The sequence below is a fragment of the Protobothrops mucrosquamatus genome, unplaced genomic scaffold (genome assembly GCF_001527695.2).
Source record: "Protobothrops mucrosquamatus isolate PMUCROS unplaced genomic scaffold, P.Mucros_1.0 scaffold6, whole genome shotgun sequence".
NCBI classification, from domain to species: Eukaryota; Metazoa; Chordata; class Lepidosauria; order Squamata; family Viperidae; genus Protobothrops; species Protobothrops mucrosquamatus.
The window spans coordinates 6545961-6560117 of record NW_015386393.1 but is presented as its reverse complement, the minus strand read 5'-3'; the positions used below and the strand labels follow the sequence as shown (position 1 = coordinate 6560117).

The 14157-nt window shown below is 40.6% G+C and overlaps 2 protein-coding genes across 2 annotated transcripts in view; one reads left to right on the top strand and one right to left on the bottom strand.

Moving 5' to 3' along the window:
• The window catches only part of MYO1F (myosin IF), a 72804-nt gene extending 70821 nt beyond the window's left edge, over window positions 1-1983 (top strand). Inside the window, exon 28 of the mRNA XM_015810035.1 lies at window positions 1261-1983. Within this exon, the coding sequence (XP_015665521.1) occupies window positions 1261-1337 (77 nt within the window). The 3' untranslated portion in view covers window positions 1338-1983. The remainder of the gene's footprint in view (window positions 1-1260) is intronic.
• A 1320-nt stretch (window positions 1984-3303) lies between these two features.
• OAZ1 (ornithine decarboxylase antizyme 1) lies at window positions 3304-12825 on the bottom strand. The gene is given in 6 exon segments (XM_015810034.1): window positions 3304-3691; window positions 3832-3917; window positions 4849-5021; window positions 5287-5373; window positions 5375-5432; window positions 12575-12825. Coding segments are annotated over 6 exon segments (657 nt in total). The 5' UTR covers window positions 12697-12825; the 3' UTR covers window positions 3304-3560.
• Window positions 12826-14157: the final 1332 nt, after the last annotated feature.

The following is a 14157-nucleotide window of genomic DNA, read 5'->3' as shown; positions in this document are numbered from 1 at the left end:
ACGGGGGTCGCCAAGCAAGGCTGTCCGCCATTTTTTTTGTCCGCCATTTTTTTCCCCTTTTCCGGCGGGTGCCTTACCTCCCTTGGGCTGGGCCAGCTGGTGGTCGGCCTGCTCCGTCTCTGCCGCTTGCCAGCTACGCCTCGGCCGGCGCAGGGGGCGGAACCACGCATGCGCGGCACTCCCGGGCAGGGAAAGTCCTTGACTTATGACCGGTTGGGTAGTCCTCGACTTACGACCGGTTTAGTCCTCAACTTACGACCGGTTTAGTCCTCGACTTACGACCGGTTTAGTCCTTGACTTACGACCGGTTGGGGTCACGGCATTAAAAAGGTTGAGAACCACTGAAGTAGATAAATAGGCACCACTCTGGCGGGAAGGGTAACAGCGTTCTGTGTGCCTCGGCGTATAGACATGCTGGCCACATGCCCACGGAAAGGGTCTTCGGACAATGCTGGCTCCCTCAGCTAAGAAACGGAGATGAGCAGTGCCCCCTAGAGTCAGACACGACTGGGGAAACCTTCACCATTACCTTTTGTTTGCAAAGTTAGTGGGGTGAATGTGTGTGCATAGATTTGTGGAGGATAAAAATTATGCGGAGACACAACATACTTTTGTCAGATTCACGTCTGCTTGCATGCAGTAATTTCTCCGTACATGTACGCAGGCATTGATAGGAAGCACTTTATAAGTACAGATAGTCCTCGACTTACGACCACAATTGAGACTAGAATTTCTGCTATTAAGCAATGAGGTAGTTCAATGAGTTGGGGCCCATTTTATGACCTTTTTCCCCCCCACAGTTGTTAAACAAATCCCTTCCGTCGTTAAGTGAATCACACGCCCGCTAAGCGAATCCAACTTCTCCCATTGACTTGGCTTGTTGGAAGCCAGCTGGGAAGGCAGCCTATGGTGAGCACACGATCTCAGGATGCTGCAACTATTGTAAATACATGCCAGTTGCCAAGCAACCAATTTTGATCATGTGACCGTGAGGAAGCTACATCGGTTGTGAGTGCGAGGACCAGTTGTTAAGTCATTTTTTTTTTCAGTGCCATTGTTAACTTTGAACGGTCACTAAACGAATGGGTTATAAGTCGAGGACTACTTGTGTAAAAGTTTCCTTCCAAACTCTCGAAGTCACAGCAGCTCTAGATCCTTTTAAAGAACAGGACATTTCTTTTCAAGACTGCAAGTCTCCCACAGATGCTTCAACTTCAGTCGACTCTTAAATTGTAGCATTTTGTTGTCGTTATTTTATAGATCCCTCTGGATGGTGGAAGGGTCGTTTCCATGGCCGAGAAGGACTTTTTCCTGGGAATTATGTAGCGAAGATCTGAAGAGAAATACCAGTCTGAAACCGGAAGTAAGAGGCAAGATAGGAATGGGTAAATTAGCCATTTCATGGAGGCAAATTGTGCTAAGCACAAAGAAACTCTTACCTGGATGTATTTCAAAACAGCAACCTTTTTGTTTAAGAACCTCACTTAGTCCAGAGAGAAGACATAAAGCTCGCCCTTGTACTTTTCTCCACTTGTATGATCTTTTAAGGTGCTTAGATGCTATTTAAGAAAAGCGTTGAGAATGTAGAAATGTTTTAAATAACTAGCCGAGGAGTACTGTATGCACGTGGGAGGTACTGCACTGCTTGCTGGGTCTCGACGCCCGATGCAATCTTGTTGGGGGCGTTATGTATAACTAAATATCAGATTTTAAAACACAAGGATTTCACTTGTCTTCTTTGGTTTCCCAATAGGGCACTTATTAAACGTTAGAGCTTGTTTATTACGATGGCTGGTAAAATTAAGTTTTATGAAGGGGTATCAAGATGAATTGAATAATTTGACTTAATGCCACTGATAGGGGTGGTATTAAATTGAAGCAATTCTATTAAATGCCTTTCTTTCCCATAATTTCATCACATGAGTTTAGTTACACTACTTGTTTTTTCAAAAATTGCCTCTTGGAAGAATAAATTCAATATGTATGTATAGAATACTGGATTTATGGCCCGTTATTTCTTATGGTGATATACATGCAGAAGGATCTCTCTTAATCTTAGTCCCACAGTGAACTAAAAGGGGATGGTCCCAAAATATTGAACTTGGGATCTTCCAGGCCCAAGTAAAAAGTGCCCCCCCCCATTTTAACTGCCATTAATACTCAACTCAGGAAAGAAACCTGAACCTATTCATTTCTGACTGTTGTTTGCAAAAAAATCCCCACCCTTAACTGAAATCAGTAACTCAACAGATAAAAAGCCCTATGAATATCAGTCATACTTCATTCCACTTCATAGATGCATCAAAACTTTCTAGTTATGGTTAGATTTATATCCTGCTTTTCCTTCAGAAATGGAGACCCGTGTACATTCCCTAATCCTATATAATTTGGGCTGAGAGGCAGTGACTAACCTACTAATCATCTTGTGAACTTCTACAGATGAAGGACTTTAACCTGAAGTTCCTTAATCTTCTTTGTCCAATACTAACCATCACATGTATTAGAGCAGACATGGCAAACACAAGGCCCGGGGGCCGGATGCAGCCCACGAAGTGGTTTCATGTGGCCCACGAAGCCATCCTGGAAACAGTGAGGGAACGGCCCCTGCTGCCTTTCCACACTACAAGCTGGTATGGAGGAAGCACTAATTTCTTACTGTTCAGATCCAGAGTTAAGTTGCTTTATAAATCCAAATCTTACAGATAACTCAGTAAGAATGATTCCAAAACAGACATTTTATTCAGAAGGAAATACTTGCAGTTGTTGTGGTTGCTTCTGGATATCATACATCTGTTCATCCTTATAGGTAAGAAATTAATGCTTCCTCCATACCAGCTTGTAGCGTGGAATGGGACCATCTGAATCCTGTCGTGGCCCCATACTTATCTCAGACAAAAGCATTCCAAACTGGCATGTAGCCAGTGTATCCTGTAATGAACTTTAGTAACTCCTCCCACTGACCTGCTAACATGATATAGCTGACTATAGTAACTCCTCCCACTGACCTAACATGATATAACTGACTAGCTAAAACTACATTACCCATAAGCCATCTCTTAAGGAGACAGCACTTAACCCAATAAATGCCAAACATTCTAACACAGAGAGTTACATGCTCTAGTCAGGGTTATATGATCCAGAACAAGGTAGATAAGTATGTTTTATGGTTCCTGATATATTTTAAGCATGGCCAAAGGTTTTGAAACAGTAAAACCAGCAGTAAAGTAAAATATAAACTTTTATTTAGAATTAAAGCGAATACTTCAGTATCACAAACACACAATATTAAACTTCCAAGAAATATACTGCTAATTTGGAGTGAGCATTTATTTTTGCACAATTACAACATGCGGACAAGTCCAGGGGAAAAAAAGAGAAAAGATGACAAAAGTTGGAAATTTTCAACATCTTTCCCACCACCAAAGCAGCTGTCACAATAATTCGTACAAAGAGCAAGTCATTTTATGTGTGTGCATGTATGCTGATGCATAAGATGTTGACAAAATTCCTACAGATTCATCTTTGACAAGGAACAAGCTCTAAAAGGCAAACACTGCAATCTAGTCTTCTTCAGAAGAGTCTCGTTCAAATGTGTACGCCATAAAGCAAGCGTCGGGTCTCTTGGGAACAAGGGGATGCCCTGGTCTCACAATCTCAAAGCCCAAGAAGCTGAAGGTACGGAGCAGCGAAGCTACAAGGAAAACCAGAGATTTAGTACCAATTCCTTGAGATATAGGACACAAGGCTTAACACGCAAGCAAAGGCACCACCCACTCCACAACCCCCTTAGAAACGCAGTCTGCTCACATGGTATCATCCCAGCTTCCTTACCTCTGTCATCTCTGTTCTTGTGGAAACAAATAAACACATGCTCTACTTGAAGCTGCTCTTCCGCAAACTCAAGAAGAACTGCGAAACTAAAGACAGGAAGAGAGTGAGACACTTTCTCGCCCCCGCAAGAGGTATTTCAAAACTATGATTTTTATCTAGCGGAAGATCCGTGATAGGGGAAAGGTTAAAAGATAAAAAGAACACTATTAGGAAATCTACTATCCACCTACTGTACAAACTCACAGATGAGCCAAGAATTTTAAGCTCCAAAATACAGCTGGAAAAAAATTGGCTCACCTGTGAATCAGCTCAGATCATGTCCTTAATGTTGGGCAGTTGTATAAATAACAGTTTGCAGTTTCCTGCCTGTCGCTGTAGTTAAAAGGTGAGGGTAAGCTTATATATGGGTGATGCATTTTTCATGGTATTTTGCTTGAATTTTTGAGAGCTGTCTTATCCACTGATGCGTAAGTATATGTACTTTCTGCTCTATAATCTTGTGGCCATTTTAAACTTCATGCTCTTCTAGCTTTACACATGATTACAAACCAAAAAGCACATGCTCAAATACCAACAGCAGAACACACTTTCAATGCAGTTGGTGAAAAATAGTTTAAAGAATTGAAATGCATCATTTTCTCATGCTCCTGAACACCCAGGGCACTGATAATTTTTTTTCTCTAATTACTCAATACTGTTTCAGCTAAATACGATGAACAGTATCACCCAACAGTGAGTTTCACTAATTAACTTTCAAATCTATCAAGATCTAGATAGAGTTTGACTTCCTCCACAAATATCTTCTAGTCATGAAATGTAATCATGGAAAGGTTTGAATACAAGAAAACAGACAGCACGTGACATAGGCCAAGAACATAGCTGCAAGCATAATACTGAGAACATAGCAGTTTGCAGCTGTGGACCAATGATTACTTGAGATTATGAAATTTCCTGTTGACCTGATAGTAAGAACTATTTCATAATGTGACTATTTCAAAATCAACTGTTTTGCTCTACCTGTCTTTGCTCCCCTCCGGCAAAGAGCCATTGGGAAGTTCGATATACAAATTGCTGTTATTCAGCACAGTTCTCCAACTGATGTGTTTGGCATCCGTCAGCCTGGATTGGATATTCAGGATTCTTGTCCTGTTACTTGATGTTATTTCCTCTGTTACATTCAGCCGATTATCCTAGGAAAGCAAGGCAGAATTTAGATTATTTATAGATCCCCTGAACTGACTGAACAATGCATGGACTTGTACCCCACATTTTCCAACAGCACAAGATTAGTTCCTGTGCTGGCTTACTTGCCAGGCCCACTATTCAGTTAGGTACAAATCAGATACTCTTAATAGCTAATCCAGAAACCACCCTCTTCCAATTCCTTTAAGCTTCTCAAGCCCTCCACAATTCAAACGGTATCAATCTCAATTTATAAAGAAGACGTGTACTTACAGAATAAAATAAGTTAGCTGAAAGATTGTGATCCCTCCGACTATTCCCTCGCCCACCTGGGATCTTCAGGGGTGGGTGAGGGACATCAGGAGCACCACCGAGGCCCTGGACCCAGGTTACTACAGCAACTGAAGGACACCCTGGAACTGAGAGGAAGACAGAAATATTATTGAGGTTGAAATTCATGGGCAGACTAAAAATTTTCACATAATGTACCAAATATGGTGAAAAATAACCCATTACACCCCAGCCAGCAAAAAGTAATAAACCAGCACTTAGAAAGCCTGAGGTTGGAGATGTCTAGATAATCCCATCAGCAAATGGGGAGATGAGATTATCTCACTATCATTCCTCCTCTATGTTTCTAGTAGTTACATGGAACGTCTAACTTCCAGGAATTGCACAGCTGCCCCCAGAATCACACCTGGATATATACTGAGTGGGGCAGACTTCTCTTCTTAGCTTTGGTAGATCTGATAAGCAAACACAGAACCTTTGTGTGTTGCAATGCAACCTTTACATTACATAACCTTTGTATTCAGAGACTGTGATAAAAAGAACGGTAAACCTACATATAGATTACAGTAACATTCTAACAGCCTGTCTTTGGAAATGATCTAGAAACTACAACTGGTAGAAATGTAGCAGCCAGGACGCTAGCAAGCAGAATAGTATTGCAACGCAACATCTATTCTCGTTGATTACTGACAAGTCCGAATCCAATTCAAAATGCTGGGCTTGAGCTGTAATGTTCCATGTGGCTTGGCTCCAGGATATTTCAGGGACCAGTGAATGTAAGTGGAATCTATCTAACCTAAGTGCATATTTAGAAGGAGGAGTTTAGGGTTCCATTTTGCAACAAGTGGGCATGAACCCAAAGATGGGTCCCGTTATGGCTGCCCCATTATGGAATGTATCTGTGCTTACGGGTGCTTCACAAGGGATACAGTACTATTTAATGAAGCTTTCTGGAAAATGGTCGGTGCGGTCCTGATTTCTTAGTGACCAGGTGATCTTATTCCATTTTTTAATATTATGTAGTTTTTATTGTTGAATTGGTTCTCTATTTTATTATTTTAAACAACTGGAAATGATCTGAGCTGGCCAGTATATAAGTTGTTAGTAAATATATTTTGCATTAAAATCAGATCACAATCCAACTATGCCAAATTAAAAAAGAACACCTTCCTGCAAACAGATAATTCCAGATGTAGTCCCATCTGAATGGTTACAGTATGTGTAACAGCCCGTCCAGTTGTTTCATCTACTAGTTTTTGCCTGCTGTTCTTAGGTTGTAGGTGAAACGCTGCTACTAGGAAGCAAAACACTCTTAGGATCTTAAACAGAAGCTCCCAAGTTAGAAAAGTCAGATGTTTCCTTTAGGACCCTAATTGCAATTATAGTACACAAAACTTCCATTCTTTCTTAGATAGGTTGGCCACCTATTAGACGCCCCCATAATTTTCAGTTAAATAGATATATAGTTGTTTTTAAAAATGTGTGAGTCTGCTGCAATTATATTCTGTAAGAATTTTGGACGGTAATTCGATTATGCAACTTAAACATTTTGTCAGGTTGAAAGAAATCCCTTACAGCATTTGTTTGCAGAGGTGATTTTGTGTCACCAGCACCCAACTTAACTGAAAGCATTTATTTTGCCTTTAACACCAACCACAGCAACTGCTGTTCCTGCTAGCCCCTCCCTCTGCACCATCCTTCATTTTGCAAGCTCACTGGAGTTGCGTCACCACAGCAGATGCAGCAGATCAAGGTCCCCCTCGGGGAAATTCTCACAACCATCCTGCCAGCAGCCATTTGCAAAACAGAGGGGGGAAAATCCACCATTTTGAACACCCTTTAAAAATCCTTAAATCTTTTAGCACTAGGCATCAAATTAGCATTCCTAAAATGAATGTTTTAACAGACTGATTTTTCTGCCATATGTGGTAGGCTTTTTTTTCCAAAAAAGAAAAAAGAAAATGCAAAACAATTATTTCCCCCTGAAGATACTATGTTGGTTCTTCAAACAGGTTCATCTTCCATTCAAGAACCCTTTTCTTATACACAACTGAGCTTTGTGCTATGTGCAAATTTTTTTGATTAATGTGCTGTGTGACACTGGGAAGCAAATTTCCACCGGTTGAGTAAATATTAAAAGTTTTAGGGTTCACTCATAATACTTAAGGTTTCCTGCTTTGTATGTATTTGACTACTTCTTTTAAATTTTAAATTGTGAATTTATTTTGAAGGGTAGTACATATACTTTAGCAATTAAACAATCAATGAATCCCAGAAGAATAGCTTCAGAAAAAATAGGCATTAGGGCTTAACATTGCTACTCTTGCACTATGAAACAGCATTTTACTCCATCATATGAGTTTCAATACCTGCTGGCTAATGGAGCCCTAAAAAAAACCCCCACTGAACTAGCTGAACATTGCTCTGTTCAATATGTCAGCTATATATCAGTTAAATTAGGGCTTAATTTCTCAAAAATCCTGAATTCACTGTTTCCAAAGTGTTAACCTACATGGGTGAACCAAAACATTCTGGTAAGGGGGCTGTGTTATGCAAGATAGATTCAGCCCAACCCTACTTTCTAATCATTATCTTCCATACTCAAAAGCTGTATTGTGTCCTGAGGCCATTTCAGTAGCTCTGAATCAAAGCCTTTTGTGGGATACATTTTGCTTTCAGTAGGTATTTCATCTGATATTGACATTATTCTCCACAAAAACTAAGCTGAATGGACTGCTCATCAACACCATTATTCAACTAAGGTATGAAGTATTCCAGCCCCATTCTCCATTATGTGGAAAATGTTTATGGGTAAAACAGCCTATTTTGCATACTTTTAAAAATGGTTCTTTCCTGCTTTGTTTAAATCTAACCAAGGGTGGATGTAGAGAAATGGCAGGCAGTTCTTGCTGAAGCACATAAGACACTTTTTTTTTCTTTTAAAGCTTGCTAAACAAATCCCTAAAATCTCATACACTGAAATCTCATACTGGCCATTCATTTCAGTCTGCCTGTTGGCACCATCGTTTTCGGTGTAGTAGCATTAATCAATGCTGCCAGTGCCTGGTCTAAAGTATAAAGGTCCAGGTATGGTAGTTCTTGGGAAATCTCAGCATCATTCATCTACTGCATATCTAACAGGCAGAAACTACACTAAATGAGATTTGATCAAATTTAAAAAGACGATTCAGATCTGGCTGTTGGGGATGGGAAATCAATTATTTACTTTTATCACAGTACATAATTCAACTATCTGCTAAAGACAATTCACATTAGAATTGTCCCAAGTTGGGTCAGGAAAGCACATCTTATGTAGAATCCCCAAGGATGAAAACAACTTTCATTCATGATGTTTCCCTTATTCCATCATATACAACTGAGAATGGTAAAACAGAAAAAGGAAATTCTTCTATGAACTGCACCATCAAGTTGAAATGGGCTGTATCTTAATGTAACCATTTCCCAACCACAGGAAGCTCTGGATGATGGCCTATAATCTCCCATTATTCACAATTATTGATCATGATGGCTGAGGATTATACATAATTCATTATCTGGGGGCCAAGAGGCCTGCTTCTTTTTATACCTCATGAAAAAACTTCCTTGGCTCATCAAAGTAATTTCCTTATTGCAATGAAGAAGCAAAAATCTAAGCTTATCTCAAACAATGATTATAGTCTCAGAGCTGGTCTGATTCAGCTCCACTGCACTGAGCTTTTTAGGAGAGATCCCTATTTCCAAACCACTGGGTTTTCCCTGAAGCAGCTTTTTTCCCCTCAGACTGCATATGGCACTAATGAAATATTGTGATCTCAATAGAGTTCACTGTTCATACCAAGCGGTAAAGATTGCTTTAGAATATATGAATCCAAATTCAGAAGAAAAAAAAAGATTTCAGCTACAACTGGGGGAATCAGTTCTTAGCTTGTAGAGCAGATCAATTACTGAAGAAAATTCTGTGCCACAAAGCTAAACACAAATAATTTTTTTCACAGGAGAATGATGTAAACTAAGTGAAGCCACGTCATATATACAGGGATGGCTTGTAATTACTTTCAGTTTTTCTGGAGAGTGATCTTTAAAAAAAAATCTATAGTCCACATTACAGCAAAGATGTGTTGTTTCCTTCCCCAAAATGGTGGGGAACCAAAGCATTTTCCCTGTAATCATGATTATGACTTAAGGGGCCACTGTTAGTTTCAGTTTGTAACTGAAAAGCTGATTGCCCTAATGATTACCATTTTGCAAGCTAAGTAACATCTGCTAAGGATAAAATTAAATTTAAACAAACTGCTTGCTTATAACATTTCAGGATAGTTCTGGTTATAAATTCAAACAGCTTCTCTTACACAGATATCCTCAAGATGAATTTATCTACAATTCTTATTACCAAGGAGGCATGGACAGATTTGAAAAGCATGCAAATAAAAGATATACACTTCTCCCTCATCCAATCGCAGTATCTTTTAAATAAACTTTATTCTATTGAATAGCATAAATTTGCTATGTGAAAATCTGAATGTAAGAAAAGCCTGCCAATTAACTGCTTTCAGCTGTTACTCCTCAGCAGTTCTTATCATGGTGCCCGCAATTCACTTAATTTGGGGGCGGGCATTATCACATGGAGAGGAACAGATTGGATGCACGCATAGAAAGACATAAAATCCCACTTTTGGGGGAGGGAAAGGTTCAGCTTTTCATATATAAAAAGAAAACTCCCTTTCTAATGGATCAACTAAAATCTTTATTTGTTTAAAGGCAAGAGCTGAAGCAGGAAACACCCACATAAAGACAAACTATGTCTATATGTATACTTAGGAATACCTTCATTTCATCTTAGTGCTGCATATCTAAATAAGTATTAAACCATATTAGCTGGGAGAAAGATGATTTTTCCTTCTATGAAGATAGGGACTTATTTCATGTACAAGATGGATGATCGTAATTCTGTCACTCACACATACACTAAACTTTGTTCTTTCCTGGGGAGGCATCTATTCCTGCCTAAAAAAATATACTTTTCCTACAACTACTTGATTGTTGGACCTTACACTAACATATATGTTAATGCTCAGCACCCAACAGACAGTGGAACCGAGAAAACAGTAACATCTTATGTAAATACACAGGTTTTCATGGAATAGACATCACCTCAAATAAGACCTAATTTTTCGTAGGCAATGGATATTATATGAATAAGTTACAGGGGATCTTACTTATGCACTGTGAATAAGGGAGTAGCCAGATAGCAACTAATTTTATCAATAAAGGCTTGCTATCTTCCAATTCTCTCCTGACATATATAACTAAAATTTCTCTACTTTATGCAAATGGAGGAAAAAGAAGTTAACCGGAAAATGAATGAAGCTTCAATACAATTTTACTTCGTCCTCCCTGTATTGATGGAATTACACGCACTTTTTAATGGGGTAAAATGAATAATTCTTTTCATCAAGAGACTAATCAGAATTTTTCATTTTCTTTTCTCCTTTGAACCCAAGTAGTAATTAGGCAGAGAGCCAGTTTGATCTACTGTACTGGGTAAGGCAGCAACCAAGCTAAAAATGGGGAGACTGAGTTTTAGTCCCACCTTAAGTACAAAACCACCTAAGTCAGGGGTAGGCAACCTTGGCTCTTTTATGACTCGTGGACTTCAGCTCCCAGAAATGCTGGCTCAGGAATTCTGGGAGTTGAAGTCCACGAGTCATAAAAGAGCCAAGGTTGCCTACGTAGGATGATCTAAGGCAGTGTTTCTCAACCTTGACAATTTTAAGGCATGTGGACTTCAACTCCCAGAATTCTGGCTGTGGAATTCTGGGAGTTGAAGTCCACATGCCTTAAAATTGTCAAGGTTGAGAAACACTGATCTAAGGCTAGTTCTCTCTCAGCCTTAGGAAGCAATAGCAAACCACTTCTGAAAAACCTTCCCAAGAAAACTGCAGGAACTTAATCCAGGCAGTTACCAGCAGGGGACTAGACTGGAAGGCGCATACATACAGTAATAAGGCATCCACCAGCTTAGGCCCTATCTAGGGACAAGAGGGAAAGCGAAATACCTTCTGTTGATGTGTAAAAAAAAAAAATCAATTCCCCTTTTTACTACTGGACTGTTCTGGTCGCAAAGTACCCAATAAAAGCATACAGTTAGCAGGAAGTATGGAGCTCCTATAGAGAACTTTAAGAAGCGCACTCTTACGTTTGCTTCCTTTTTTTTAATATGCCAGAGTTTCGGCTGCTAAGACGGAAGGGTTTCGGCCTGCCCCGTTCCCACAAGCTGTTCTGGAAGCTCTTAGAACTAGGGGTCGGGGCACAAAGGTTTAGTGCACAGGTTCGAATCTCAGAAGGGTATGTCTGGTTGAAAAGAACTAAAAAGTTCGAAATGGCTATTCCAGTTCTCCCTTAATTCTTTGTTAGCAATCCAAATTTTGAAATATATATATATATATATATGTGCTTTTTTTTGAACACCCTGTCAGCCTAAATATGGGAGAGAGAGAAGTCTTTTGCCCGCATCAGCTCAATCCAGAGCCATCCACAGGCAGCAGTCGCTTAACTGCGACATCATATGACTGATGAAAACCAAATAAGGTTAGAAATAGCTATCTCAGTACTCCCTTAATTCTTTGTTAGCAATCCAAATTTTGAAAAACATATATATATATAATGTATATATGATTAAAAATAACACTAAAAACAGACGAGTGACTCCTGGGTATATCCATGGTAAGAAATAAAATATGAGCACCAGGAGATTGCAAAACAATTGAAAGTTTTAATAAAACATTACAAACCTTTAAAAGAATTTAAAAAGGACCTAGCTTTCGTTGGTCCTTTTTAAATTCTTTTAAAGGTTTTTAATGTTTTATTAAAACTTTTAATTGTTTTGCAATCTCCTGGTGCTCATATTTTATTTCTTACCATATATATATATATATATATATATATATATATATATATATATATGGAAGGGGATCGCAGGAGACACGCATCCCTCCTCCTCCTCCTCCCGAGCAGGATTTGGGAAAATCGATTCCTGGTGGCGGAAGTTCGAAGCGGCACAATCTGCCCCCGCAATGAGAGCGACATCGATTTCCGAGCCTCTCGCCCTACCCCAGGTTGCTAGGAGAAAGGGGGCGTGGTCCCGCTGGCTCCGCCCCCTCCCCGCGTGCCTGGGCGGGGCTCGTAGGGCGAGGCCGCGGGACTAGGCCGCGGAGCGTGAGGCAAAGCGGGGTTGTTCTTTTTTTTTGGCCGTTTTCTCTTCTCTCCTCACCTCCTCAAAGCGGCGTTGGTGGGCAGGGTGGGCATGGTGGCGATACTGGTCTTTTTATTTCCTTCCTTCTCGCGGGCAAAGCAATGACTGTTGAGGATCCGCTGCAGGGAGGATTTCACCATCCGGGCCGCCCCCTGGTCGCCGAACCCCCGGTCGGGTCTTTGCCCTTTTCTCCTCCTCCTTCCAGCCCCCTCCTTCTCGGCTACCTCTTGGTAAGGACTTCCTTCGTGCTCCTCTCTTCGGCAGCACAAAATGGCGGGCGGCGGAGGACGGCCAACTGCCTTTATATGGCAGTGGGCGGAGATAGTCCCGCCCATCCGTGGCGTAGAATTGCGTAAGCGCGCCCACTGGTATTTAACGAAAGCCCAGCCTACTTCCGGTGTTGAGAACTGCACCCTCCCCGTTCGAATCCGCTCCCTCGCCAACGCTTCGTGAAAGAATAAGGCCACGCCCCCCCTTCCCTCCCTCCCTCTTCTTCTTCACCGTTCGGTCGTGCGGTCTTTCTGAGATAAACAGTATTTTCTCTTCCGACCTCCTCGCCTTGAGGGGGTGCAAGTGGGGAAGAAAGCGTTTCTGATTGGCTGACGGGCCGAGACGAAGAAAAGGGAGGAGAGCATTGGTTCAAATGGCGCACGCCGTAGTACGGTATTCGTTAGTCTACAGTAGGCGGGTCCAAGTGGAAAGTTGTCTTTTTTCCTCATTGGCTTAAGGAACGTAAAGTTTAGCATTCAATTGGTTGACGACGACGACAAGCGAGGACAGAAGCTAACTGAGGAATTTCCGCACGGTCAAGGCTTTAATGGCGGAAGCTTGAAAACAGGGCATCCCCAGGGGGCCGTTTATTCTCTATCAACCCCCCCCCCCCGAAATGGCAAAAAAAATATTTATCAAATCTATATGGCCGTCCATCTCACAAAACGTGACCCTGGACGGAGTACACCCTTTAAAAAAAAGTATAAAGCAATAAAAATGTCTTACGCAATTATATTAAAATCATTTAAAAAAAAAAAAAAACACCACACGCGAGATTCGATCAACAGAGCCCCTCAACATCCCACTGGTCGCCCAGGCCTGATGACAAAGCCAGATTTTGAGGGACTTCTGGAAAATAAGGGATGGAGATGACCTCACTTAAGGGTGGGGGAGAATGTTACACAAGACACGCCGTGGCAAAAAAGGCAGAGAAAAAAATATTTGCAATACAGAATGCAATAAAAAAAATCACCTTTCTTCTATGTGCCTCCTCCGACCCATTCAACAGTCCACTATGTATATTGCCTTGAGCTCCTGAAGGAATAATTTGGATATAAATTCCCTAACCTTCCAATCTTCAGTGGCCCCAGGAGCCAAGACACAGTTCTCATTGTAAGCCTTTACATATACCGCGGTAGCCAAAACTGATAATCATAATTATATTTACATTATTTTTTAATTTAAACTATTTAAATTTATTTTAAATTATTTTTAGTTCTTTTTTAAAGAAATAGTTCATTTTTTAAAAACCTCATGAAGCAGGATCTCCTTCCTCAATTCATAATTTATAAGGCAAAAATAAAACGAATCAGAAAAAAGCCATCTATTTC